General features: G+C 51.1%; 1 protein-coding gene across 12 annotated transcripts in view; it reads right to left on the bottom strand.

The window, feature by feature from the left end:
* Positions 1 to 27547, bottom strand: part of CUX2 (cut like homeobox 2) — a 228538-nt gene that overhangs the window by 15525 nt on the left and 185466 nt on the right. For all 12 annotated transcript variants that reach the window (XM_038373860.2, XM_038373854.2, XM_038373856.2 and 9 more), the window contains 11 exons: positions 25952 to 26075; positions 21544 to 21620; positions 19686 to 19752; positions 16853 to 16901; positions 14910 to 15014; positions 12098 to 12289; positions 10793 to 10851; positions 10254 to 10302; positions 10050 to 10149; positions 7975 to 8634; positions 4861 to 4962 (listed from right to left, as the gene is read on the bottom strand). In XM_038373860.2, the coding sequence (XP_038229788.1) occupies positions 4861 to 4962; positions 7975 to 8634; positions 10050 to 10149; positions 10254 to 10302; positions 10793 to 10851; positions 12098 to 12289; positions 14910 to 15014; positions 16853 to 16901; positions 19686 to 19752; positions 21544 to 21620; positions 25952 to 26075 (1584 nt within the window). The remainder of the gene's footprint in view (positions 1 to 4860; positions 4963 to 7974; positions 8635 to 10049; positions 10150 to 10253; positions 10303 to 10792; positions 10852 to 12097; positions 12290 to 14909; positions 15015 to 16852; positions 16902 to 19685; positions 19753 to 21543; positions 21621 to 25951; positions 26076 to 27547) is intronic.

The following is a 27547-nucleotide window of genomic DNA, read 5'->3' as shown; positions in this document are numbered from 1 at the left end:
TGAGCTGGTTGTAAATGCACTGAAAAGAGCAAATGGTCTACAAATGATCCCCCCCAGGCAGAAACAAGCGAAGGGCTGCCATACCCTTCCTGGAAAAGAACATGTGTCAATGCGCTCCTCGTGGAGAGCCAGCCCTTGGAATCCCTTATGGGCGTTTGTGTGAGGAGGAGCTGAGGATACGACCCCTAGTTAAAATACCCAGGGGCGAGTCCCTTTCACACCACCACCCGCATATCTTTATACAAGAGCTATGTTTGTTAAAAATACTATTCTTAATAATAAACCTGGCGCTGATATACAAATATGATTATATAGTATGGGGTATTTCAGGAGGAAGTCTGGGATGCTATTTCTATATCTAGAGAGACAGGGTGGGGGAGATCATATCTTTTATGGACCAACGTGTTGGTGAAAGAGACAAGCTTTCCAGCTTACCCAGAGCTTTTCTCGTCTTTTTCCCCCAACATAACTTGGTCCGATAAAAGAAAAGATCTGACCTCACCCATTCAGTCTCTCTAATAACCTGGGACCAGCTTGGCTACAACTGCACTCCAAACAACAATGGAAGCTATTTATAGATCTGTGCACCCTATATGGAAAAAATGGCTAAAAATCATTGTAACCTGACTTACTAAGGTGTCACTCATGGTGTCACCCTGTGCAGTGTCTCCTGCAGAGGTCAAAAGTTGAATGTTCGTGAGTGGAGAGGGAACAAAGCAAAGCTATTTTTGCAGGTAGCATAAAATCTTTGAAGCTGCTGGGTTATGTAACTGTGACAAATGCGATCTAATGACAGCCTGCTCATACGCTGGTGAAGGACAGGGAAAGCTTTTCCATTGTATTCCCCCATTCTCCTTTGCTTCAAGCTTTATGAACCACGTTCCCTTCGGGGCTGAAACTTGATACAATTACTCTGTAATGTGTTGTGAAATGGACACCCAAAAGTCACTAGCCACTTTGAAAAATGTTGGCCCTAAAGTCCAGATGGGAATTTAGAACCCCATGCAAATATTTACATATAGAATTCAATTAATCTCTATTAACGGGATACATGGTTAAAATCACAAGAGTTAGGAAAGCCAGATGTTTCCAGGAGCAATAGGTCCTTAGTCCCATTATGCATTGTGTACACACATAGGGAACAGATTGTCGCTCATTTAGTGAGAGGTAGCAGATATCTGGGGCCCTCCAGTGGAGGAGAAATCAGCAGTGTGGTGTCTAGGGATACTCTGAGTGTAACTTGCTTTATTTTACACACATACACCAGTCCTGGAACAGAGGGGATCAAACAGCATGCAGAGCAATCCCTTCTTTCTGTATTCTCAGCCCATCTCAACACTTGGTTCCCAGGAAGCAACTTTGCCTCAGGAATTGACTCCACTCAGGCTTTGTCTACACTAGCACTTTTGTCGGCAAAACCACCTCCTTTACCGACATAAGTTTCACCAACAAAAGTGCTGGTGTGGATAGCACTATGTGGGCAGGAGAGGCCCTCCTGATGACACAGCTAACGTAGCTCGTTGGGGGTGGTTTAATTATTTTGGCCAGAGAGCACTCTCCTGTCAGCAAAGAGCGGCTACACGGGAGACATTAGAGCAGCACAGCAGTAGAGCTGTCCCACTGTGTAAGGTCTGTAGTGTAGACATAGCCTCAGAGACCAAGGCAGAGAGCAAACTCTCCTGGTGCTCCCACACCTCTCTCCTCTCTAAGCCTTGCATAATAAAACTAACATCAAGACACAGAGCATATCTTCCCAAGACTGAACATTTGCTCGTATGCCAAGGAAAAGAACTTGGAAGACTATGTATAACAGCGCCACCTGGGGACACTTACCATAATAATGTTTTTCAGCACAACCAGCAATATATTATGCCACACGTTAAATACAAAGACAGGAACAGAATACAGTGCATAGGTGCAGCAGGGCCAAGATAGAGGGGGAGCTCCAACTTAAAATCTAGTCAGTCAGTGAAGCAATCTGTTAAACATGGTTTCAGGTGCCACATCTGCCCCTAAAAGGCCCCCTGGCCAATATCTATGGGTTCATAATCTAATTTTCTCATAAAATATGTTTCCTTTCCCTTGTTGGCGTGTGAAAGACTCATACAAACAACAGGGGAAACCTACCAATCCGGCACATATTTATGTATGTTGTCAGTCCCAGAATTGACGGACATGTGAGTTTGCAGGACGGAGCCCTTACAGAGCAGATGGGGAATGGTGAAACTGACTAGACACAAAGTGCACAAAGTAACCAAACTGAAAATAGAGAGAAAAATAACTTCCTTCTCTACTCTCTCACAGCCATTTTAGGGTTCCTTGAAAAACCAGAGGAGCTGAACAGTTTCCAGATAGAGGGACGATAACCTGGCTGTCATCCAGTAGCTCAAGCACTAGACTGCGAGTCAGGACAGCTGGGCTCTATTCCTACCTCTACCACTATGACCTGCTCTGTTCTCTTCGGCAAGTCACTTTGCCTCTCTTTCTGCTCCCACCTTTTCTATTGTCTGTCTAGATTGTAAACTCGCTGGGGCAAGGACTCTTTCGCACCAGGCGGCGGTACGCAGCCTAGCACAATGGGGACCTGATTTCAGCCGCAGCCTGCAGGCCCTACCATAATACAAATAATCATCTAATTTTAAACATTGCTTTTGACCCCTTAAATTCTACAATTTCCATTTTAGGATTTTACCTCTGCAGCCCATATTTTGCGTTTAATTTCCTTGCCTTTTTAAAAAATTGCTTCTGCTTCATATATTAGCATGTCAATTGTCCCAGTCTGGATGTGATGTTCACATCTTGTTGAAGTTAAGGGGACAGGGGAGTTTCCACACTGGCTGCTAGTGTGTGACTGGAGTCAGTTTCCTGCATTCCTAGATGAATATGGCAGCAACCGATCTGTCTATATGATGCATCTTGTATCTTCACAACGGAAAATGATTTCAATTGTTTTTAAATTCTCCCATAACTCAAACCTAGGTGAAGAGATTTTCCTTGAACCTCCTTAATAATGTTCACCTTTGGGCACACAACTATCTTAAAAAATGTCAGCTCTATTAGGACTGATTTTTAAAGTCACAGGCACATGATATCAGAGTTTGTCTGGACATAAGTGCCCAGAAAAGCGTACGTTTTGCCACGCACATATATAGCCAGCGTTCTATTTCTACTACTGCAAAATAAATCCTATTAAAGATTATGCAAATATGCAAACATGTTTGTTTTCCCTGTCTGTTTTTCCACCTCTCTCATCTAATTTAATTCTTGGGGACTCTGCTTTCTCAGCAGACTACCTGTTTTAAAGTTTTTCACTTCTTGTAATTGACTCTGAACACAGCTGGTTTAATGATTCCTCATGCCACATGGATGGTGCGTTCTCATTTAACCATCTGTTTCAGGGAAAAAAGGTTAGATTTGAAGTTTTTAAAAGATCACATACAACGGAAACTCAATTTATATTTGCCCTTATGCAGGCAGGGAGATGAAGCAGCCCTCAGAACTGTGGAAAACTCTGTTTCCTCTAACAACATTTAAATAGTTTGTTTTCATTGCTCTCCTCTGCGGTCACAAACTTAAACTGAAGATTTAATTTATTACAACTGTGCATGCAGATTTGGCAAAATGACTGTCTCAGTTCTACTAAGAATCAGAACCAACCCAGTAGCAAGATAATGCCACACCATACTAGATTATTCTTCAAAGACTTGAAACTACAAGGAAAGCCCAATTACGGAATTACTTCCAGAGTCAGAGATGCTTCTGTGCCTGTGTCCAACAGAGGGCAGCGTACACAGTATACGTTTCAACAGACCTACTGGAAATGAAGCGTTGAATTTTATACATATCGTGCTCAGACTAAGTAGTTCAAAGAGTACCAGGGAATTAATTTTAAAGGGACACTTCCAGATTAAAAACTCTATGCCAACACTTTCAAACCTGGATGCTTAAAGGTAGGCTCCTAAATCCATAGGTACAGTCGGCACCACCAGTTGGATGGCACCACCATCCAAGTCAGACAATTTTGGCCTAGAAGTTTAACCTTGTCCAAGGCCAAGGTTTTCAAAAGGAACTAGTGACTCTGGGGTTCCAGCCTGAGACATCGTCAATGGGGCTTGGTCTTCAGAAAGTGCAGAGCAGCCACCTTCTGTAAGTCAGACCCCACTCGGCATTCAAAAATGGTGGTGATGAAAATCACCAGACACTTTGGCAAACCTTTCACCCCTACCTGTGCGCAAACTAACCCAGGTGATGAAATGGACAGTGTGCATTGGGTTTTCAGCCTCCCTGGGGTTGCTTTATTGGTGGCGTTTCCCCCCTTTTTATCATTTTTTCCAGCTTACCAATGCCAAGGGGCGGGTTAGTTTCACTTCCTGGCTCTCTGTGTGTGAACACCGAGCTGCAACGTGGGACATAAGGAGGGCAGGGGACTGTTCCCCATTCTGCTTGGCTTGGAAGGAGCAATAACCCTCGGGGGGACACGCCATCAAACTGCCACAAAGCGGCCTCATTGCTGGTGACCACACACTAGAAAGGGTACTGGGAATACTGCGACTTGTTCTCATGACTCATTATTTGCATGGCTGTCAGATTCACCCAGCTGAGCGCTCCGTTCATTCCCTCCTCCTCTACCTGCAACAGTTTTGCCCATTTAACAAGTCCTGGACTCTGTTTTCCAGTGAGGAATCTCAGGAGGAAAAGAACAAGGAGAGAGAAGTGGGATTCCAGACACTGCCTCTCTTGGCTGGTTCAACTCACAAACAGCGCTTTGTCTGCTTGGCGGCGTAAATCCCAGGTACGCATTGAGGAGCACACACATCTGTGTGATGGAGCTTCGCCTGGCTCAATGATTTCCCCACTTACCTCCTTTCTGAGACTCAATCTCCTTCTTCGCTTGTTCCAGGATACTTTTGATGGCATCGTCAGAGCCGGTTTCTGGAGTTCTAATCCTTGGAGTAATGCTACCTGATCAAAGAGGTACGATAACAGATTTGTCACTTGCACTGTTTTTACAAGCTCAACTTGTATGTCAGGAAGTATTTACGGATGCTCATGTTCAGTTATTTTTAGGAACGCCAGTTTTAAGGAAACGTCACTCCCCATTAGTCACTAGCAAGACTGAAGAGAGAGGCCAGGTAACTGGCTGTCAGTTTTCGCCTCGTTCATTTCCTGCACCACGCAGCATGGCCTCGTCCCCCTCCTCCCACCGCCCTCTGGTTGGAAGGGCATTGAAATACCATTCGCAACAAAGGCAGGACCACACAAACGGAGCAGGGATGCTGGAGTCAGGGGGTGGGTGTTAGTACATTGTGAATTAACTTCGCTTCTGGGGGAATAAAGTCTAGGGGGATTTCACAGCACTGTGTTCTCAGCTGAGCTTCCCGTGCCAGCACTGCTGCGCCAGGTGGTAGGGGCACAAGTGAACCAGGGGTTAATCCCAGCTCAGCTCCCCCCACCCTCCTTTGCGGGTGCGGAGGGGAAGGGCTATATTTTGGCTGCCTGGGGGTACAGGAGGCAAAGTCCCTTTGGGAGCCTCGGGCTTCACAGCCAGGGGGGTTACAGGGCTGGGCTCAGCGAGTCTTCTGCTTTTGCGTTATAACCCTTCTCCCTGCTGACTATGACTGCGCCCTCCTGCGGATCTTCCCCCTCCTTCCGTCCCTGTCACCGGCAGAGAGGCCAAAGGCCCATCGGGCCATGGGTACCGAACTACCAGGCTGCCGTCATCAGGAAGTCAGTGATCAGTGTTTGTACAGCACCCATCAGGTGTGCCGATGCCCAGATACCACAGTGATGGGCCCACGAGAGGAGCGAAAAACCTGCTGTTTGCTAACAGGCCCAATTCTGGGCCTCGGCTCAAGGAGCTCACATGCATTAGAGGCACACGCTGCCTTGTCTCCGCTAGACTCAAGTGGCGCTTTAGCATAAGCTGAACCGGCCAAGCTAAAAACCTGGTAGGGAGTCTGAGCGTGTGGGGTGATGGACTCCTGAGGTCTCCTCCTGCCTTGCGCTTCTCTGGTTCCAGAGCAGCCTCTGCTGGTCAATTTCCCCATGCAGACAAGCCCGTAGAAACAAAAAAACAGTTTCCACAACTCATGACTCCTGAAGCAGAACAAGCTGAGTGGGTCTTATCTGGATTGCAGCCATTACCACTTGAAATGCGAACAGATGCAGTGGCTTAGCCCCTTCCCCCCCACCTATAATGTGCCACCTACGGTACAGCAAAGACCCGGGATCACATGTGACTTCTGCGATACCACGCACCATCTGGATATTTGTTTGTAAAGTGCTAGAGGCCACGGGACGCGTGGGAGTGGCTGGCTGGAGAAGTCAAGTGTTTGCTGAGAACTAAGACAGAGCTATTGCTGCACTAGGCAACTGCATGAGCTGCACACCCTCCAGACCTCCCCTGGACCCCCTGTGGACTCTGAATGCTGCAAGTTTTGGGGGAGGGGTACCCTCAGTTCTCTGCTTTTCAGGCATCTCCATCTGCACAGCCTGGGCCCAGCTTTGGCCCCTTGGTCTAAGATGAGATTTCTAACGTGCCTGCTAAATGCTAATGTAGGTCATTTCTGGAGAGAGATAAAGCTGGAATGACGGTCCACACTGATTGACACACGCCCCTGGTTAGCACAGGGGGAGCTGCAGGAGGATCACGGAGCCAAGGGGTTAAAAAGGAGACAACTGGAAAATGTGGCTAGTCCCAAATCCCCAGAGGACCTGAGTCTGCTCTCGGTCACAGCAGCAGCAGATCATCACTCCAGCGTATCACAAAGCAAAATCCACAGCTGCCTGTCAGCAAGAGGAGAGGGGCTGCAGCAGGGTGAAGTCTGCAAGGCACCAGGGCCTCATGGACAATGGAGCAGCAGCATCTTGAGAGTCACTTATTCTGTCTGTTCAGGGTCTTGTCCCTTGTCACACAGGAGCCAGAAGTTACTCTCACCACTGAGCTGAGATGATGCTTTAAACCCAAGGCTAGGTGATCTGTACACCGCAGTGTTCCGGTTTATTACTGGCAAAGGGCACTGATTTTACCAATGGGTTTAGCCCAGTCTGAAACGGCACGGTGTCATCTGGTGCCTTTTCAGGGATTTGAGCCTGCATTTGTTCAATTCTGAATGGCCTGGGAGCCGCGGGCAGCCAGGCACTGGAGAAATCCAGACCAAGGTCAGCTCCTCAATAAAAGTGGCCTCATTCTGTCCAGAGATGCTGAGCATCTGCCTGCAGGGGTTCAGCACCTGCCAAATTCTCATGTTGCTAATCTGCAAAGGCAAGAACATCCCATCCTCCCTCATAGCAAAGCTGGCTGGTCTTGTGGTTCAAGTCCAGGACTGAAGAGCCAGGCTGCCTGGGTTCTAGTCCCAGCTCTGACGTATACTGTGTGGCCTGAGACAAGTCATTGCCCCTCTCTGTGCCTCATTTTCCCCTGCTGTAAGCCAGGGTGCTAAGGTTTCTCTGGCGGTGAGTGTTTGCAATGGTCCCTTGCATGGAGCTGCTAGAGAATTGCTCAGACTGTTTACTAAATAGCTAAGGTCTCATGTCAAGACTTTGTTGTTTTGACAAAATATTCTCCTGCACATTGATTGGGACTCCGTGAAACATTACCATGAATAATTAAATGACACTTGTCAGAAGAAATGAATAAAGTGCATTCAGTGACGCAGCCCCTTTAGGTTTGTTTTCAATCACTCTTATTTGCCAGGGCCCCACCCTCCCTCCATGCCCACAGAAGCCAACGGTGGCAGGCGCCCAGCACCTCGCAGGATCGACCCTTGCCTTCTGTTCACAGGCCTTGGGAATTGGGGCTGTGTTTCCTCCCAGCTGCTGGTGCAAAGCAGGGAGTCTCCCCTGGGTCTCTCTGGGCTATGGAATCACCCCCAGCAAGACAAAGTGAAAATCCTGCAACTGCTCCCTGCAAAGTTGCCCCCCGGCCCCCTCAGCTCACGCAACGTAAAAGCTGACCCCCTCCAGGCCACTCACCTCGCTGGCGCACCTGAATGGTCCTCAGCGCCAGCACGTTCTGCTCGTCTGAGAGGAACTGCTTCATCTTGATGAATGGTTCCTTCCCCTTCACCGTCAGCTTGCGCCAGGGCTTGGGCCTGGCCAGGATCTCACTGACGGAGCCCTGAGAGAGCCCCAGGACGTAATGGCCAAAGACGCGCTGGCCGATGTTGTGTTTCAGCAGCTGCTCCTTGACTTGGAAGGCAATCTCCGCTGTGTCCAGCTGCTCCTCGTCGGCCGAGCCGGTGCTGCTGCCTTCCGACTGGTCACTGGGGGGGCTCGAGTCACTGGCAGGGGCAGTGTGGCTGGGGTTGGTGGGCAGTGGGGGGCCTTTGGCCGCGTAGAAGGGGGAGGGAAAGGCCAGCGTGCTGCCGTTCTCGCTCTTGTATGCCGGCGACACCATTTGCTTGGGGAGCAAGGCGTCCGTTGGCAGCCGCTCGCCTGCAGCCAGGCTGGGGAAAGGGGACAACGAGAAAGTCCTCTGGGCTTCCTGGGCCATGGTGGGGGCCAGCAGAGGCTGGAGAGGGCTGGGGGAGGCAGGGTCTTCCCCTGGGGGCTGAGAGAGTTGCTGGGGAGAGGGGTAGGACTGGTCCGGGCCCATGGAATCCTTCACCAACTCGTCCTCAGAATGATCCTCCTCTAGAGATGAAAGAGAAAGACACACACACTATAGCGCAGGGCACTTGGGTTGGGGCCGGTGCTCCCAGCCAGGCAGCAGCAGCCAGGTGGAGTCCAGCAGGGACTGCGATACGCCCGGAGCCAGCTGGCTTTGTTGCCAGCACGGCCGCACCATCCGGATACTCACTGTGGCTGGGCATCACACCGGCCCCTTGCCTGGGGCCTGATTCTGAGCTTGGGGCCCTCAGCGCCTGGTCCATGACTAGGGGACGGGGGGCCAAGTGACTCCAAGCTGGGTGGAGCTGAGCCCTATTTTGCTGAATACAGGCCATATTGGTCCCCATAGGGGCTGCCTACGCTGTGTTGAAAAGCCCGTGGCTGGCCCAGGCCAGCTGACTGCGCTGTAGATGTTTGGGCTCGGCTTGGAGCCCAGGCTCCTGGACCCTGCGAGTCCCAGAGCTCGGGCTGCATTCTGGGAACATCTACAAAGCAATTCAACAGCCGCTTGGCCCGAGTCCCGCGAGCCCAAGTCAGCTGGCACGGGCCAGCCAAGGGCGTGGAATGGCAATGTAGACATATCGGCAGGACAAGCCCCAGCCACACAGGCCAAGGGAGAGGCCAGCGCTGCCCCAGAGACGCGGGATGCCAGCTGAGGAGCTGCTGCCATCATCCCTAAAGCAGGCACAGCTGGGGGCGGGCAGAGCCCCTCCTGGTCCCGCAGAGCCTGGGCAAGCTGGCCCGCAGGTTTTCTCAGGCCTTTGCGTGACGGAGAGCTGTGCCCCCAGCTGAACCCCCTGAGGTGAATCTTGGGACAGTAGCTGTGCTGGAGCATGGACTCTGCACCAGCGCCTAGAAGCCTCTTTTGCACTGTCTGTCCAAAGACGCCAACACCTTGCAAAGGCGGGGGCAGGGGTAGCAATGAGGAAACGGCAGCACAGGTGGGGAAGGATGGTCTTGGGGCTAAAGCAGCGGCTTAGGGCTCTGACAATTTGGGTTCTCTCCCCAGCACTGCTACAGACACCTTGTCTGAGCCGCGACGAGCCATATCACTACTCCGTGCCTCAGTCTCCCCGTGTGTATAATACCTCTTCCCTGCCTCGGGGGGCTGTGAGGCTGTTCTGGTATTTGCCCAGCTGTCTCTGATAGAAGGTGCCACAAACACTCAACGAGCTATCCTTAAGGAGTAGCATTTTCAAGGAACCAAAGGGAACCAGGTATCCAATTCCCCCGGAATGTCAGTGACTGGCCCAAGGATGAGTCGATGGGAGAGTTTGTGATGGAACCCAGGAGTTCTGCACACACCCAGGGATAGTTATGACCATTACATTTATACATGTTTAAACAGTACATACATTGGTGGGGAAGGATTATAAATATAAAACCAAACAATGAAAACTGCACGTTTACAATGCAAAAAATAAATCCAGTTGCCCTACCAGCGTTGGCTAAGAGATTTGGCTTTTCCAAAAGGTATTTCTGGGATGGATAGAAAGATTCTTTGCCTAGAAGCAGTGGTTCGTCTGATTTCGATATGCTCTGAAAGAGAGAAAGCAGAGTTTGGGAAATGTTTATCAATGGCCTGGAGATGAAGGATTTCGCGACCGATTCTTAGTGGTTCCCGAGCAGATTCCGGCACTTGCCTGGGAAAGGCTGCAATTAGCAGACGCCAGCTTCATGGCCTTCAGGATGCTGGGAGAGAAACAAGACAGGGTTAGTCCTGCTGCTAATTCTCCCGCTTGATTGCCAGTCATATCAAAGACTGGCACACAGGGATATGGCTCACGAGGTCTGGACAGGACGTCCGCTCCGTCCCATCCAAGCACTGCCTTTGAAACCAGGGGGAAGGTTTTTTAATTAACGCCCAAGGTTTCCCATCAGAGCTACCGGCACAGCTTTTCCTCCCTGAGCTCGATGTGATGCGACATCCTCACTGCGTATCTGCGGGTGACCTCCACGGACCCAGGGTCAGGAGGCATGAGCTGGGGGGTTAGGCTGCTCTCTGCCTTTGGCGACAAGCTGGCAAGCGTGCTACAGAGCTACTGCACCTCCCAGCCGGCAGCTCTGGGGAGACGTCTGGGGAGCCTGGCTCCAACGCAGCTCAGAGCAGGCGCTCCCGGGTGCGCACACACCAGCCAGGCATGTGGGCAGGGAAGGGATCACGCGCAGCTGCGGACCTTACCTCAGCTCCGTTTTAATCTCCTCGTAGTCAGACTGGGCCTGCAATTTTTCTTCCAGCTTCTAAACAAGGAATGAGAGTGAAACAAGAGTCAGAATTGCTTGGTCCGTCCCCCCAGCTCTCAGCTCCATGCAGGCTAAAGATGGCCCAGGAGCCTTCGCTACCAGAGCTCCTCCCCTTCGTCTGTCTGCAGTCAGCCGGCACTCCAGAGTGCGAGGGAAGAGCACTTCCTCCCCGGCGCTGACCTAGGTTGCTGAGTCAAGTGACTGGGATGCCGTGCGAGGGAGACAAACTGATGAGCTTGACAGACCCATAGCCTCACAGCTGCCGGGCTCCGGTTGGGCCAAGCGTCAGTCCAGGGCCCTGTGACATGCAGTACGTGGCGCCCATGCCGTGCGGTGGGCAAGTAGAATTTGCATAGCACCCAGCCTGTTAACGTTAACGGTCAGGATGTCTGAGAATCCAGAGCCATTGAACCCACTAGCCCGAGTCTATGAGAATGACCCCCGGTAAAACTGGCCTGATACATTTCCCCTCCCTCGGACAGCCCCTTACAGCTGTGGTCATTTCTATTGACGTGCATTTAAAGTACACAGCACAAAATGGTCCCGATCCCTTTGAGCGGATGTGAATGAGAGGGTCTGTCCCCTTTCTCGCTGCTATGTGTGTGCGCAAAGAGAACATGCACCGCTGATGCACAGCGTCAGCCTTATCATTGCCAGGGAAGGACATGTGGCCCACATGCAAAACAAACTCACCCAAGGGCGGGGACGGACATCTAATGATGGTGATTAGTATTTTGGGGTGTGCGTGTTGGGCCCTGCATTGTGCCGGCAGGATAGCGAATCACCTCGAGTGTGAGCTCACATGCTGCCCAGCTGCCCCACAAAGAGAGGGGCTCAGGCCCACAGCTGGCGCAACCTGGCATAGGTCCATTGGCTTTCCTGGAATGAGGATGATTTACCTCTGCTCACGCTCTGGCCCATACCCTGGCGCATTACTCGCCGTGGTGGACATTCTCTTTCGGCTCCGGCAGCAAGGACCTGATTCTGATCTCACCAAACCCAGGGGGACACTCTTGACTTCAGTGGCCTCTCTCCTGATTTACACCACGTCACTGAGATTGGAATCAGGCCCACACAGCGGTTGTCCTCGCCCCTTGGATTGCCTCCATTTACAGACAGCAGGGATGGATTTCCCCAGGGAATCCCCTACGTTCTGCTCAGCACTTCACTGTGTATTTTGCAGGCACCCACTGGAAGGCCGGAGCCTTTGTTCCTACTTGGAGGGACAGAAAGGGGCACGTACTTCAATTGCTTCGTTCTTGGCTGTGAGCTGCCGCTCCAGGTCCGCGATCTGGTTGGCTGAGGACTCTTCCAGCTCTTGCAGAGAGTTCTGGAGGTGCTGAATGTCCTTGAGGAGTCGGAGAATCTCCCGGTCCTTCGCTGCCAGTGCAGCCTCGAGCCTAGGCCCTGAGCACAGCGAATAGTTCACTTTATCCTGCAAGGAGATCAGGGCAGCGTTAGCCGTCCTGCCACGCTGCCCTGCGCTGCCCAGGGATTCTGTTCAGAGCAGAACCTGGCTGGCAGCCTGAAAGCTCCTGATTCCAGCCCATGGTTATTGCGAAATAGCCACAGCGCAGCGCTACCTGCTGCTCCCCAGGGGTCGCCGTACGCTCTGCCTGCCGCGTCGGGGCCGGTTACACTCCATCACTCGAGGCAACAGAACCCGGCATGACCCAGTACCTTACGTCAGCTCAGCTGCTCGATTTCAGCAGCTGTCTTGAACGAACACGGAGCCCCTAGGCTCTGTCTCACAGAGCACAGCAGCCACCTTTGGCTTCGCTCTGGTTAGCTGCCAGTTTGACAGCCCGTGGGCCAGGGTATCATCCGGCCAGCTTCGAGAAGCTGGGTTCAAGGGACCAGATTTTCAGATAGTTTCTGTTCCCAAGGTTCCACCTGGCCTAGCGATTTTGGACACTTGTTTCAGGTATTACAGGATCCAGGAGCTGCACTATTCCTTGGGTGGCTTTAAGCCACCTTAGCACCCTCCCAGGACTAGGCTAGTCCAGGGGTTGGAGAAAGCCCTGGCATACCTGAGAGAAGCCTGGAGGTCGGGTTAAGTTCCAGCAGCCCCCCTGGCATGCTCCGCACTGTGACACCAACCCTCTGCACCAAGGCTTGCAAGGGGCTCCTCAAGAGACAGCCTTACGGCTGTCGTCCATAATGCCTGTGCCGCAGGAATCCTCCCCTGGCCAGATCCCTTCGCACCTCACCAGCCCTTTGCCATGGCATCAAGGTGCCAAAGCAAGGGTGAGATCGGAGATAAAAAGGCTGAAGGAAAGCAAAGTGCCCCAGCTGGCAAGCCATGACACCGTGCAGGGAGGGGAGTTGCCTGAATTCTGGGGGCTGAAGGGGTTGGGGGGGGGAGGGACACAAGGCCAGATACAGACAGGTCTAACTGGGTGCCTCCACACTAGGGGATGATTTATTGCTGTAGGACTGAGCCAGGGCAGTCTCTGCTGGGCAAGGCCTTCTATTGACAGAGGATATAGACTGAAAAACAAACAGATATTTAAACGAGCTTCTTAGAGGCAACAAACCAGCTGGAACAAGGAAGCCAGAAGCTGGGAAGGAAAGCACCAGGGGTGTACACCTGTATATATTTTTATATGTTGGCTTTCATTAATGATGCATGAATCCGTCTTTACAAACCCCAAAGATCCGGGGCTCGGTGCGAATTAACACTCCTGGCACAGTGCGTGGGACCCAGAATTAATGCTGGTTTCTATCCCTCGAAAGACCTGATGCTGTGAAGCCCCGCGAGCATCCATTGCTGGAGCAGGGGGTGCTCAGCGCTGCACAGGATTGGGTCCTTGGGCTTTTGTCTGCAGCTCTGAACTCAGGAGACATGGGGCTTGATCCAGTGGAAAGGCTCCCACTGACTGCAGCGGGCTCTGGATCAGGTCTGCCAGCAGCACATGCTTTCTTATCTACAGCAACTGGAACCCGCTTTGTCCCCTAGGCTAGGCTGGGTTTGCCGGGATTCCCATCCTGGTACAAGCTATACTGGCAAACGTATTTGCTGGTATAGCTGCATCTCCATTAGGAGGGTCTGCAAATACAGCTATACCGGTATAGTACAGCTCTTCCTGTACAGTTATACCGGCAAACCACAGGTTAGGCCTGGGAGAAATCCAGGATTCAGCCTAAAACTCTTTCACCTGGGACTTTCAATAGCACTAAATCCACCCCAACAGAGCGAAAGGTTGGGAGGGGAGAGGGGACGGACATGGGACAGCACAACTGCTACAAGAACCACAGACGCTTCTAGTCCTCAGGGAGCCTCTCTGGAGTTTCCAGCAGGAGGTTCTGCTTGGGATGGTGTCTAGTCAACAACAATCTGACATTTCCCACTTGGATTCTGTGCAAAGGGCCCATCCGCAGCTGGGGAATGCCGCTGATTTGGGAGCAACAGAGTTTCTTCTACATGATCAGCACAACATTAGAACTGAGCCAAAGAGGGAGAGTTTACGAACCTCCATTGGGACAAAGGCAGCTGTGTGCTTCACAGGGATGATTTTGTTCCATTGGCAGTGGCATTTTACCTGTCTGAGGATGGAGTTATGTTGTCTAATTGCGTGCACGCACACACACACACACACACACACACTCACACTCTTACGCAGTTCCTGCTAACTGAGGCCCAGATCCACAAAGGCACGCAAGTACCTTTGATGATCGGGGCCTGAGCTCCTATGCACACACTCCATGGCCCATTTGCTGCACTGGCTTCCAGCAGCAAAGGTGCTTCATTTCTCACTCTGGAAAACCAGGTCCTTCCCAAAGCAACAATGTGCCCAGTTTTTGGCTCATGCGTGCAACCCAGCCCATGTGCACAGGCCATGTGGGCCTTGGCACAGGGAAGTTTTAACCACCACTGGAAAACCATGTCCCTCAAAGTTTCCTGTGTCCCCGACTGCAGACTCTGGGTCAGCTCCCCAGCTGGCGTATGTCAGCCTGGCTGCAGTGAGGTCTATGGAGTGAAGCCAGTTTCCCGCAGCTGAGGATCTGACCTGCTGCGTGTCGTTCTTCCTGAACGTCAGACTTCTGTCCCTTACCCCGCTGGATCCTTGTGGAGAGCAACAGGCCAGGCGAATGGAACTATTTACAGACGCAAGCTGCTCCCGCAGACTCTCCACCTCCCTCTGGGCTGCCTCCGCTCGCTGCAAGGGAAGAAAGTGACGCATGTCAGCAGGGCTCTCCGTTCCACTGAGCTAGCCAAGCAGTGACATGCCGTGGGCTCTTCCTCGGCCGAGCTTTTCGCCCAGCCTAAAGCTGCATGGCGTGGGGGGGGAGGTGCCCTCAGTGCTTAATTTGCAATGAAAGAGGTGCCAGGGCCCTGACCCAGCAAGCCCTGGCACAAATTAAGCACCGGCCACCCTGCAATAATACCGAGGTGGGGTCAGAACAACACTATGGCAATGACCCAGGCTCCAGGTATGCGGAGCCCAAACCACCTTTGTTAAGAGTGTAAGTCAGGAAGCGGATGGTGAAAAGCCAGACGAGGTGGTTACAGGGTGTTCACCCCAGCAAGTGCCCACTGCTTCCACTGGTGTTGAGGGGATGTTTGCCTCTGTGCGGGTGAGAGAACAGACCACCTGTATGGGCTCACCGTCCACATGGATTTCAGCTAGCCGAGGGCAACAGCCATGAAGAGCACAGGGTTCTGGTGTATTCAGACCCAGGGGTCAGTGTCAACCCGTTACAGAAATAGGGCTGGCCGTGAGGTCCTGGTCTGGATATAAAAATCCCCAAGTTCAGATTTGGTTTGGCCCCTGTTACCATTTCAACATGTTACTTAATGCCATACAGCAGCACAGGTGCTACAGTGCCTGAACCCATGTCCTAATCCCCTGTACTCATTAACAATGCACCACAGTGGGGGTGTCAATCCCTGTCCCAATCAAATCCCAAGGTGGGTAATTACTTCCTACTCATCTAAAACTCCTCCTCATTCCAGTTAGACATTGTTTTCTTCTCTTCCTGACCTAAACTCTTGTTTATTGTCACTGTGCACTGTTAAACAGCTGCTACGTTCCACCCCAGAGGTGGCTGCCTTTCAGTGGTGGGAAAAGTGATCCCACACATTGTTTGTATGTCACTGAAAAGACACCGATTCCTTCTGCACAAAAGGCCATATCTACATATAAATTGCTATTTATGAATATTTGAATTACTCATGCCTAGTTTGTATGTACATTTTTGTAACTTCAAAAACAACCAACCAACCATATGAAAATGTATAAAAATGTAGTAGTAAGTACTCCAGAAACGTACACAACTCTGAATGCATCATTTTGCTCTAGGCCCCAGAAATTTCCCTGCCTTAACCGCCCCCCCCCCACCGTTCCTAGATACTGGGGTTGATTGTTTATAATACTGATGACACTTGGACGATGGTGGCACGTCCCAAATAGCAGCGTGATAACTACAACTCAAAACAAAGAGATTGGGTCAAACACTGCTGTCAGGGACATCAGGACTGTCTCCGGTGCCCGCGTGACCAAACCCGCATACTTTTAAAGAGCATCGATGGATAAAAGCGTTGCCCTGTTCACAAGGAGTCTCCTTCTGAACGTCTCCTGGCTAATGCCAGAGTGTTCCTGGTAGGGATTAATGAGCGACCATGTCACTCTGAGCCATGTCTGCCAGGCTTGGGTTTAGTTCCTTCACCCACCCTGGGATTCAGTTGCCAGAGCTGTAAGGAGATCCCATGTTCACTGATTCAGTTCCCCCATCCCAAGAAGCCCCAAGGTGGCAGATCCAACAGGATACAAAGGCTCCAGTGGTGCAATGGACACGGACAGAGCCCAGGGCAAGAGGTGGAGCGTTTAGCCTGGGCATTGCCATCAATGGCTGCGGGACCCTGCGCCCACCTGGATCTGCCTCCACTGCAGAACGAATCACCTCAGTCCCTGGATAATTGCCGGGAGCAAAGGGAAGGAAATCAGTTATTTGGGCCGCGCCAGCTCGATATTCAGTGGAAAGAATTTCAACTCACCTGATTGGCTTTTTCAAGGTTTGTCATGATCATTGCTACTTCATCTGCCCTGAGTCAGCAAAGCAAAAAAACAATTAGTTGGAAGGCGGCAGAGTGTCCCCACAAACATTTCATTGTGTTAAAACAATCACCCAGGTGTTTGGTTTTTTTGTTTTTTACATTTAATTGAAATATGACATTTTAGCCATCTGTGTGCAATATGCATAAGGCAGCCTTGCAAAACTGTCATGGAAACATACCGACCTAGGCACAAAATCTTCTTGCCCGCTTCTGCGGCGGACGCAGGGATTCATTGATGAAGAAAACACTAAAGATATTTCACTAGCCCATCCAAAATAACATTCCCACCCGACGAGTGGAATTGTGCTGGGTGGGCTTAATACTCATCAAAGGGGTCAGAATGACAGCCTTGATGACCAGTATGCTGGTTATCCACAGGTCAGGTACAACATGGGCAGCAGTCACGCAAAATTCCCCACCTTGCCCACTCTGGAGCGACCACTTCACAGGATTAACAGGAGTTCAGTCTCTGTGGCCCAGTCAAGCCTTGGATTCTCTGCTACACTGCCAGCAAGGAGGCGGTTCGTGCCAGCTGTGATGTGAGTGTTACAGAGCGGGCACCTGTCCATCAGGAACTGGCTGCAGGCCATCCCAGCTCATTTCAAGCCAGCCAACAAACAGCCATGAGATGGGAACAATTCTGGGTCATTAACAAGCCATGCCCATATGTGAGGCGGGGATCTCGACATGAAAGGCTCCCTCTCCCACTGCCAGTTCTCTGAGCCACCCACGGGCTCCAAATTACTTTCCAAAAGTCCTCCTTCCCTCTTGATCTTGGGTTGTTTGTCAATGAGGAACACTGGCATCTGTTTAATTGCCTCCCACCCACTATTCCACCAGTCGCTGAGAGCTGGCATAGCTACTTGGTACATTGTGGCGGATTTGTTTATTGTAGGAAGGTAAATACTCAAAGCTTCTAATTTGTGATCTCCAGTCCCAGCCATGCAACACCCACTAGCTGGTGAATTAACAACATAGAAACAAGTCAAATGAACCCAAAGAGGGGAGAGTCCAAAACGTTACGCCGGAAGAGGCAAAGATACCAAGGGATGGGACAAGCCCTTTTTTTATCCCCATCATTTTGTGCATGGCGGCTGCAATCCTGATCAAAGGCAAAATTAGTTACAGCACCACATGTACAAATGGCATATCAATTTATCAAAGAACATCTGCTTTGGTATTATATGATTAAGTGTTCCAACTCTGTTGCACAATGGGAACGAGCGAGCGTGTGCGCGCGCTGCTCTGTTAGCGAGACCGGTGGAACATTTGAACAGCTGTAAATGCTTGGCAGCCTCCATGGCTAGCGAGAGCCGAATGGAGGGAAAAGATGTTCCTGACTCATAAAAGTAAATGGCACCCGACCAACAAAAATAAGAACAAGCAAATGTACATTTAATGAAGTGGAGGAACCCATTAAACATAACCCAGTGACTGTGCGCTCCCCCTGCTATTGAAAGACAGCTCAAGGCAGATTTGCATGTTTGGAAGGACCTGGGAAGGTCCAGAGATTTTTTTTAGGAAGAACTGATTTTACCTTCTTATAATTTCTGAAGTCCAGACCTAGAACAAGACTGTGCAGAAGTCGGAGGGCGTTTGGATCTGGGATCTTATTGGAGGTCCCTCTCTGATAGAAAACCTAGGAACCTCAATGCCCCACCTGGGCCTGGCTGACTTCCCAAGTCACTTTCTCAGACAGTTGACATGGCTTCTGAAAATCTAGTCTTTTCTTTGACGAGTCTGCCCCTATCTTCAGTGCCCTCTTGCCATGCTGCAGCATCTGTGCCATGCCACCCAAGTCTGCCCTTGGATACACGGGTGCAGCCAATGGGCAGAGCTGGGATTAGAACTCGGTGCTTCCTCATTCCTTCCTTTATGATCAAACCATTCAATCACATCTCTGAGGCCTGACTGACGCGGACTGAGAAACCCCCTAGCCATGACATCTTTATGATAGTTCACTTGCTCGTGAAAATGGCCCAGATCCCTGTAGAGACCCCAAACTCAGTAGTCTGCTGACAGCTGATCTAGGGTTTGTTGTGTCAGTCTCAGAAATATCCCCCATGAAGGTGATTCTTCTGGACATGAAGCGATGGCTGGCTAGCTCTGTGATGCTGCTTGGAGACCTTCAGCCCTGTTATGGGTTCTTCACTCTGCTCTGGTGGTGAAAGGCTGAATTTAACGCAAGGGGACTCTTCCAGTGGTATAGAATTAGTACCAGACATCCCGCTGTCACCCCCTCTCCCACCTCCTAGCAGGCAGTATGGGAAGTGTACGGCTGGAACTGCCTCTCGGGAGGTCACAGGCTGCTGGATGAAATGAAATACTGACCAGGTGCAATTTAGGGTAGACTTGAGGCTGCTCCCAGTTGCGGGGGATTGGGGGAGCCCAGTTTGGGGGAAGAGTAAAGATGGTGTGAAGTCACAGTTGCCCAGCCCCTTGGTGTACTGCACTGAGCAGAGCTTGGTGGTGACAGTGGCATATGTGTAGGTATACACCACACAGGTCTGTACCCATCTATATACCCAGTGCCAAACAGCTGGCCGGAGAGATTTGGCAGCTGGTTGAAGTGGTTAGTATTAGATCCGTCATACAGTGCAATGCCCCAGCATCAGGAGCGTGGGGGTGATGGGCCTTGTTCCAGCTTGGCCTCTCTTGACATATCCCACATGCAACCCGAAGGCTGGGCCCTCCTCAAAGGCTGTGGCCAGACACGACGTCTCTGCTTGGACCATGCACGGCTTTGGTCGATAGACAAAACCGAGTGACTTACTTTGAAGTCGCCTCTTCATCATATTTACACCGCAGGTCGAGCAGCTCCGTCTGGGTCGCCTTTAGTGCTGACCAGATGGAAAAATCAAACAAACAACACACAGTAAGTAACACTCCCCTTGGACAGAGATTTATTGGTGGTTGGTAAATCACCGGCCGGTTGGAAGGTGGATCAAGCAGCCTTTGGCAGGCTCCCACTCAGCCCTCTGTTCTGCTGCTGTTCAAATCAATATATTTTTTTAATTTTTATGTCAACTGATGCAAAACCAATATGCAGATAAAGACAACTACACTGATAGGTTTTAAAAAAAGTCACCATGTTCCTAGACTTTAGGACCAGTTAATAGATTTTCGACCCAAACCTTTTTGGAGTTCCTGAAATGTTCAATTAGCCTCTGTGTTGCTAGCGAAGGGATGAACATTTTTCATGCACCAGCAACTTTCTGGGTTCCTGCCGGCAGCAGAAATAGAGCACGAGAACCAGAGAAATTAAACCTGGAGAGATCTAATAGGGCCATTCCTCGCCCTATGGTACAGGCCAGATCTTCAGCTGCAGTGAACCAAAGTCGCTCTGTTGAAGTTAATGGAGTTGCATTGATTTATCCCAGCTGAGGATCTGGCCCTCTCCCTCCTAGTTCATTATCCACAGTAGTTTCCACTTCCCTGGGGAGACCAGAGTCTGATACTGTCAGAAAGTTATTCCTGGTAATGGGGCCAAAGCCTGGCCCTAGAGAAGCCAATGGGAGTGTTGTCAGTGGGGTCAAGATGTGGCCCAATTTCCCCTCACTTAATTTCACCCCCATGCTCCTCGCTGTGCCCCCTTGTACCACCTTGCACAGCTCATCCCCCTCCATGGCACCCAGATCTCCTCCTCTCTTTTCCCTTGTGTGACCATAACCCAGCCAGTGGCCATTTGTTCAAGACCTTTAGCAGCTGCTTTTCCTGCCCAGTTTGCCCTTCCTCCTGCACCATGGCCCCAGGTGTTCCAAACACAGGACGTAAGCATGGTCCATGCTGGGTAGCAGCAGAGCAGGGTACTGCAGGACAGATGCCCTGAGTGCGTCCACATCTTTGGGAGAGCCCCACAGAGATGGTGTGGGCAGCGTGGCAGGGCAAAGCATCTATGCATCCGCCTCTAGGCAGCTATTGACAACAGGCTACAGGGCAGCTCTGCGCACCAGGAACACAAGAGAGCATCTGAGGCCACGAATACGCAGCCTCACCAACTCCCTGCCTGTAGCCTCCAGCAGCAGAACCAGAGTGGGTGCAATTTCCCCCTCTGGCTGGCAGACTCTAGGGGGCAGGCACTCAACCCCTGGGGCCAGTAAGTCCTTAGGCACAACTAAGTCAATGGAGTCACAGTGGCCTAGCAGCTAGAGCACTGGCCTGGAACCCAGAAAAGCTGGGTTCTATCCCTGGCTCTGCTGCTGCCCTGATGGGTGACTGTGGGTAAGTCATGCCCCTCCTTGCCTCAGTTTCCCCATCTGTAAAATGGGGATAATGATACTGACTTCCTTTGTAAAGCCCTTTGAGATCCAGATCCCACTGAAATCAGTGAGACTCTCCCTGTTGACTTTATTGGGGGTAGGATCAGGCCCATACTTTGGTAGGGCTGGGCTGGGAAAGCAAGCACAGTTTGATGATTACAAAGGCCAGACAGGTGTGATGTGCCCCTATAGCACATTCTCCCCTTGGGGTGCACATGTGACCCCAACTGCTCTGCCAGGAGGGCAGTGATGTCCGTGCACCCAGGGGAGAAGAGTCAAAGCACCACTGAGCCTCACCCACATCTGGATCTCCAGCCAAGGGCTCAGGGACCCAAGCTGGGCAGGACTTTTGGACATCACATCTTTCAATACCTGCATGTAGCACTTTGATCTTTTCTTCTGCTTCCCCCAGCCTAGCCGCCAAAGTGATCTGTGCTTCCTGTAGTCCCCTGTGAAGAGAAGGGTCGGTATCAGTGATCACCTTCCGTGTTCATACACAGCTAACCCTCGGCCAGCATGAGGCCTTCCACCAGCCATGGGGGCCGACTCTCAGAGACAGCCGAAGTCCTGTTCTGCTCTCCCAGGGGTTGGGAATGCACTACCAACTCCGCTTCATCCACAGCATGCCATCGAGCTGCTCATTTATCCTTTTTAACATGTACTTAAAACCCATCTTTCAGAAGTTTCCCTAGAAAATTTATATGCCTATTGCAGCCAAGACATTTTCATGCTACTAGAATTGTCCGCATTTCCATTAAAAACCTCTATTTCCAGAGGTTTATAGCCCCAGCTGTAAAAATTCACTTCAGGCTGAAAAACTTGGCATGTTGGATCTCAGCCCAGAAATAAATTTCTTGACAAAAATTGGTGAAAAGAATTAAAGATCTATGTATAGATAAATGAGAGAGTGAAGAAAAGAAAATCCATTTGGCTATTTTGGAGTTCCTCTAAGAGTGGAAATGAACCAGAAGCGAGTACATGCCATTAATGGACTCCTTTACTCTGCTAAGCCTACAGGGCTGCTGTGTGTGCTGTAGCACAACTCACACTCACTCTGGACTCCAAACACTCTCACTGCAGACACAGGTGCTGTCCTAACAGTCCATGAGGAATTTGCACTGGATGGACTTTACAGATACATAGGCTGCCAGCCTCACTGTTGACCCAGGGGGATGGCGAAATTCTGTGCCGTGTTTAACCATCTCCCGAGCCAGTGATCAATGCAGCAGGTTGACATAATAGACCTTCCTAGCTCGGAAGGATTGGTCACCTCCTCCTGGGTCAGTTACTTACAAGCTACCCTAACAGCGAGTGCATTGAGAATCAAGGTTTCCAGGACCCTCTAATTGCACATGTATTGTGCACATCTGAAATACTCTTCGTTAGCTAGCAATCTGTGTGATCCAGAGAGAGACAGCAGCTGCGGAAGGGTTTCTCCACTAGCAGTGGTGACACATCAGCAAACACTCAGCCATACCATCGCCTCGACACTGGGGGCGCCCAAGAGTGGCTGGTAAAGGTAACGGAGGAGCGGAGCGCGAGCACCCCTTCCCACCAGCCGATCCCACTGGTGTCAGGAGGGGGCAGTGGCAGTGCTCCAGGACAGCTGCCTGGTGTGCCATCGTCCCCTGGCAAATCTCCAGGAATTAATGCTGACCCAGTCAGCCTCAGCGCCTGGGAGATTTTGCTCTGTACCCTGTAAGCGCCTCCTGACGAGGGGGAGGGAATAGGGCCCTTGCATAGGCACAGGTGGGGAGACCACAGCAGCTCAGCTCCGGCGGAGCTGGCCTTCCAGACACACAGTCTCCATGCCCGGCTTGGGGCACCCATGGGATTGGAAGGCCACAACTCATGGTCCTCTGCAGTCCTGCAAATCCCGCCTCGAGCAAATGATTCACCGGGGACAGCGCAAGCTTTAGCATGGCGTTGCCCCACCCTTGGGCTACCCTATGTGATCCAGCCCATTATCGGGGTGGCCTTCCCCACCTCCTGTTTTGCTGGAGGTGTTGGCTCAGCCGGACAGAACTGCACCACGCAATGAATGGCTGCAAGGCAAAGATCCAACGAGCGGCAGCATCATTAGCAGGGAGTCCGTAATGCTGGATTCAGTAGCCACAGAACCAAAGCACAGGTCATCCAGCCCCCCAGATCCATGGAGTTTGTGGCAGCTCCCCAGCAACCAGGACATTCAGATCTAGGAGTCAAAACTGAGGTCAACACTTCACTCTCAAGCACCGGCACTGCCCCTGGCTTCCCCCAGCACATGCCAACACCATGCTAGCCTGGGCAGTTCGGACTCCAGCCGTAACTGGGCCCGTCCCAGCCCATAGGCCCGCAGAAACTGTGCTAACGGAGGTTTTTACAGAGGACTAAATCATTTCCATATCTGCTCCCTCAGCCCCCGCCTCCCAGCCCTCTTGCTAGCTGCTGTCACAGCACGCTCCACGACAAGTCCTCGAATAGCCTAACCACGGTGTCACGGCACAGTCTGCACTGTCCCTGTCCCCGGGAACCCGCGACACAGAGTTTATTCCACGTAGACTCTGTCAGTCCAGTGACCAGGAAGCCAGGCCTCCACGCGGAATCTGTGACTCGTCTCCAGAGTTACCTCCCGGAGGCCTCAAACAGACTCGCAGGGGCCAAGCAGCAGAAAAGGCAGAGTTCCACTGGGCGGGGAGAACACACTTGAGAGGGCCTGCCGAGGAAGGGGAGGCCTTGCCCTGCGCGTGCTATGCTGGATGGGACCCCATCTGCAGCGGTGTAAGTAGTAGAGGCAGGCCCAGAGATGGATGTGAGAGTGGCTCCTGGGTCGGGCCCACATTTTCAGAAGAAGCCACTAATCCTGGGTGCCCACCTTGAGCCCCTCCAAGGCCTAGATCCTCACAGGGATTTAAGAAAAGGAGTACTTGTGGCACCTTAGAGACTAACAAATTTATTAGAGCATAAGCTTTCGTGAGCTACAGCTCACTTCATCTTATGCTCTAATAAATTTGTTAGTCTCTAAGGTGCCACAAGTACTCCTTTTCTTTTTGCGAATACAGACTAACACGGCTGCTACTCTGAAAACAGGGATTTAAGCGTCTAGCTTCTGCAGCCACAATCCCTTGGAGGATCTGGGCCAAAAGGCCTAATTTTCAGAGATGCTGAGCACTCCCCACTCCAAGCGAAGGCTTTGTGAACCGGGCCCACGCACGGTTAGACAGATGAGGCAGCGTGCCTTGCAAATCGTCCTTGTCTCCTGGAGTAGCACAGGACAGGGCTGGGTTTATTTAATTAATCTGAGGTGAGAAAAAAAGCAATCAGGGAAAAGTTATTTTGCATTATTTATAACCTGTGTTTGGCAGGATCTTCCTCCAAAAGAGCTGCAAGGAGGGTTTAAAACTCCTTCATTTGTTTATCAGCTCAGTGTGCTAAGGAATAACAATGAAGTCCCATTAAAGAAGCCTTTGGTAAACTCTGGACTGTCAAAACTGAAAGGCCAGTTAAGAATGAGGTTCATCTGTTGGGCTGTATTTATCCAAATCCTCCAAGCAAAACAACACACGGGAGAAAGATACGAGTTGGTGATTACCATGTTTACCAGATGGGCATAGGAAATGAACTCCCAGTTCTAGGGATGACGGTACAATGACCACGATAGTGCGCATGCAAAATACACATGTAAACACACACACACACACACACACACACACACACACACTCTTGTGTGCAAACGTGTCTGTCACTCAAGCAGATCTTTGCCAGTGGGCATCTCTCCCAAGGCCAGCATAGGACCTATTTCAGACTGGATTGCATTGGCCAGATGATGACCGCAGGCAGAGTTTTTCTTTCTGGCACACGACTCCCTTTTCCCTCCTCAGCAGCCCTGAATGAGGTTGCATCCATGGAGGGCTTGAAAAGCTCCCTTCGGATCTTGGGAATGCCACTGTGAGCACCAGGAAGAGGGGGTTGCTCTAGAGTGTGTTGGAGCTCCTGCACCTGGACACGAGCCCGATGGACCAAATCCAGCCCCAATGGGGTCAAAAGTCACTTACATCAGGCCCAATTTGGGGCCCATTTCCTCCACATCTGCTGGCCTGAGACTCAAACTCAGATCCCCAGCCAGAGCAGGCTGCGTGCTGACAGGCCAGCCTGTGAGGTGAGGAAACCTAGATACCAGAAATAACTGGGGAAAGAATCATTCCTCCTCCGTCAGTCACCGGGGCATCATCTTCCTTGAGTGACTGGGCCTGACTTGGCACTCGCACTGGGCCAGACTGATCTAGTGACACCATGGTAACTCCAGAGCCACTCCACTGCTGTCTGGGCTGGGATGCCAGGGCTAAGAGTTTCAGCGACACCGAGGGGATTCAGGTGCCCAAAGCGCTCATTAATTTGAATGAAAAATGGAAATCCAAATCCCTTAGGCAGCTTTGAAACTCTCAAGTCATGGGGATGGGCCCAGTAAGAAACCTCCACAATAGAAGAGACAGCTGAGATGGGTAGGACAGGCAGAGGGCAGAGGACGGTGCCTGGTGTGACAAAGCTCAGTCTGGCCCTGTGTTACCAGAGCAGGACACGTGAACCTCAGCCCAGCTCGCAAGGGGGAGGAGCACAGAATAAATGCTAGGCCGGCGAGAAAGAAGATGAGGATGGACAGACAGAGCTGTATGGTGACCTATAAAGAAGACAGACAAAGAGGGATATGTATGCAGACAGACAGACTCACATTCCCACCCCAGGCAGCTCTAGATCATATTTACTTTTTGGTTTTAAGGCCCATCCTCTGCTACTCACGTACTTCTGTTTTTCAGCTTCATTTCTCTGCAGCAAGGTGTCTGTGAAAAGTGCTTTGCTGTTGACACTGGAGAGCTTGGTTCCCTCCGACACCGTGAGCCCAGCTGGAGACGTTCCCCCTCTTTGCTCTGCGGGGGGGGGGGGGGGAAGCGGGGAGAAAAATTCACATAAGCAGCATGACAGAAGTGAAAACGCAACCACTTCTTCCAGGACCAAGAGATCAATCTCAGGGGGTAAAGAATCGATTTCCAGAACTTCAGCCACGGAATTAATACATTCCGCAGGTTCCGCTGGTCAATTGCGTTACAGGATCACAGCGGGGTGTGAAATCCTGAGTGCAGCCCAAAGTCTGCCAAAGTGGCAGCTTCCTGGCTAGGTTATATCTGCCAATAGTCTCATTCAAACCACTTCAGCTCCTAGTGGTTGGAAGGTCTGTAAATGACCAGCAAAGCTGTTTAAGCTACACTACACTGCGCCTCCAACCTGGAGCACAGTATGCCTGCATGAAACCAATCTTCTGCATAAAAAAGCTCTTAGAGCTCAAGACCCGTCATTATTTACACCCTGGGTGGCTGCGATTTTCGTGTGATTTGCACAAGTCGGGGGGGAGGGAAGAGAGAGTGTAGCTTTCTGGACTAGAACACTGGAAGCCAGTAGTCTTCAGGCTACTCTGTACAAGTGCTGTGCACTAGAACTGGCTGGGAATATTAAGACAAAAAGGGCTTTTTGTCGGGAAATGCCAGTTGGTCAAAGCCAAAAGTGTTTGTGGAAACTTATTGGGTTCAATGAAACTTTCATGGGGGAGGTTTCTGAGAACCAGGATGGAATTTCTGGTCAAAACCAGAGAGAGATACGCACATCCCCAGCAGGCTGCTGGTTAAAGCATGCGCTGCGGGTGACCCAGCCCATACAGTGAGTCTCGACCGCTCTGACCCAATGAGTATTTAATTATTTATACAACTCTAGCACCTGGTGAAAGAGAAAGGGCAGGGACTCAAACCTGCATCTCCTACACCGCCAGGTAAGCGCCATACCCACTGGGCTGCTGGCAGGAGGTTGGGCTTGCTTCCTCTCTCTCTCTTGGTTTTGTAACCCTTTCTTTGGAATGCTCTAGATTTTGTTCCAATGCAAAAGGAAACCAGATGTTGAAACCGTGACATTTTTCACAACGTGGAGTTCCTGTTTCCGGACAGCCCTGCTAAGCACCCTCCCAGCCCTAGTGCATATTGCAGGATCCGTCTGCATCATCTCGGGCCTTGCAAGGACTGTCTCGCTCCCAAAGCGGTTCGCGCCCCAAACGCTTCTGTATGGAGAACCTGAAAGGGAAACTGACCACAGCCAGCTGTGAAAATGACCTCCTGCATTTCCGACAGGCAATAAACCAGACAAGCTGCATGAAGAGCAAAATAAGCTACCTGGGTCAGTTCAGGCTCTTTTTCAGCTTTAACAATCTGAGGAGTCATTAGTGACACAGTAAGAAACAAAGGTTTGTTAAAAATACAAGGCCAGATCCTTAGCTGGCATAAATCAGTTCAGCTGCCTTGCCATCAACAGAGCCGTGCGGCTTAGTGGGGAGAGCACTGGACTGGGACTCAGGAAA

The sequence above is a fragment of the Dermochelys coriacea genome, chromosome 15, assembly GCF_009764565.3.
Source record: "Dermochelys coriacea isolate rDerCor1 chromosome 15, rDerCor1.pri.v4, whole genome shotgun sequence".
Classification (NCBI taxonomy): Eukaryota; Metazoa; Chordata; order Testudines; family Dermochelyidae; genus Dermochelys; species Dermochelys coriacea.
The sequence above is the reverse complement of the archived record's forward strand: the minus strand, read 5'-3'. Positions and strand labels throughout refer to the sequence as shown.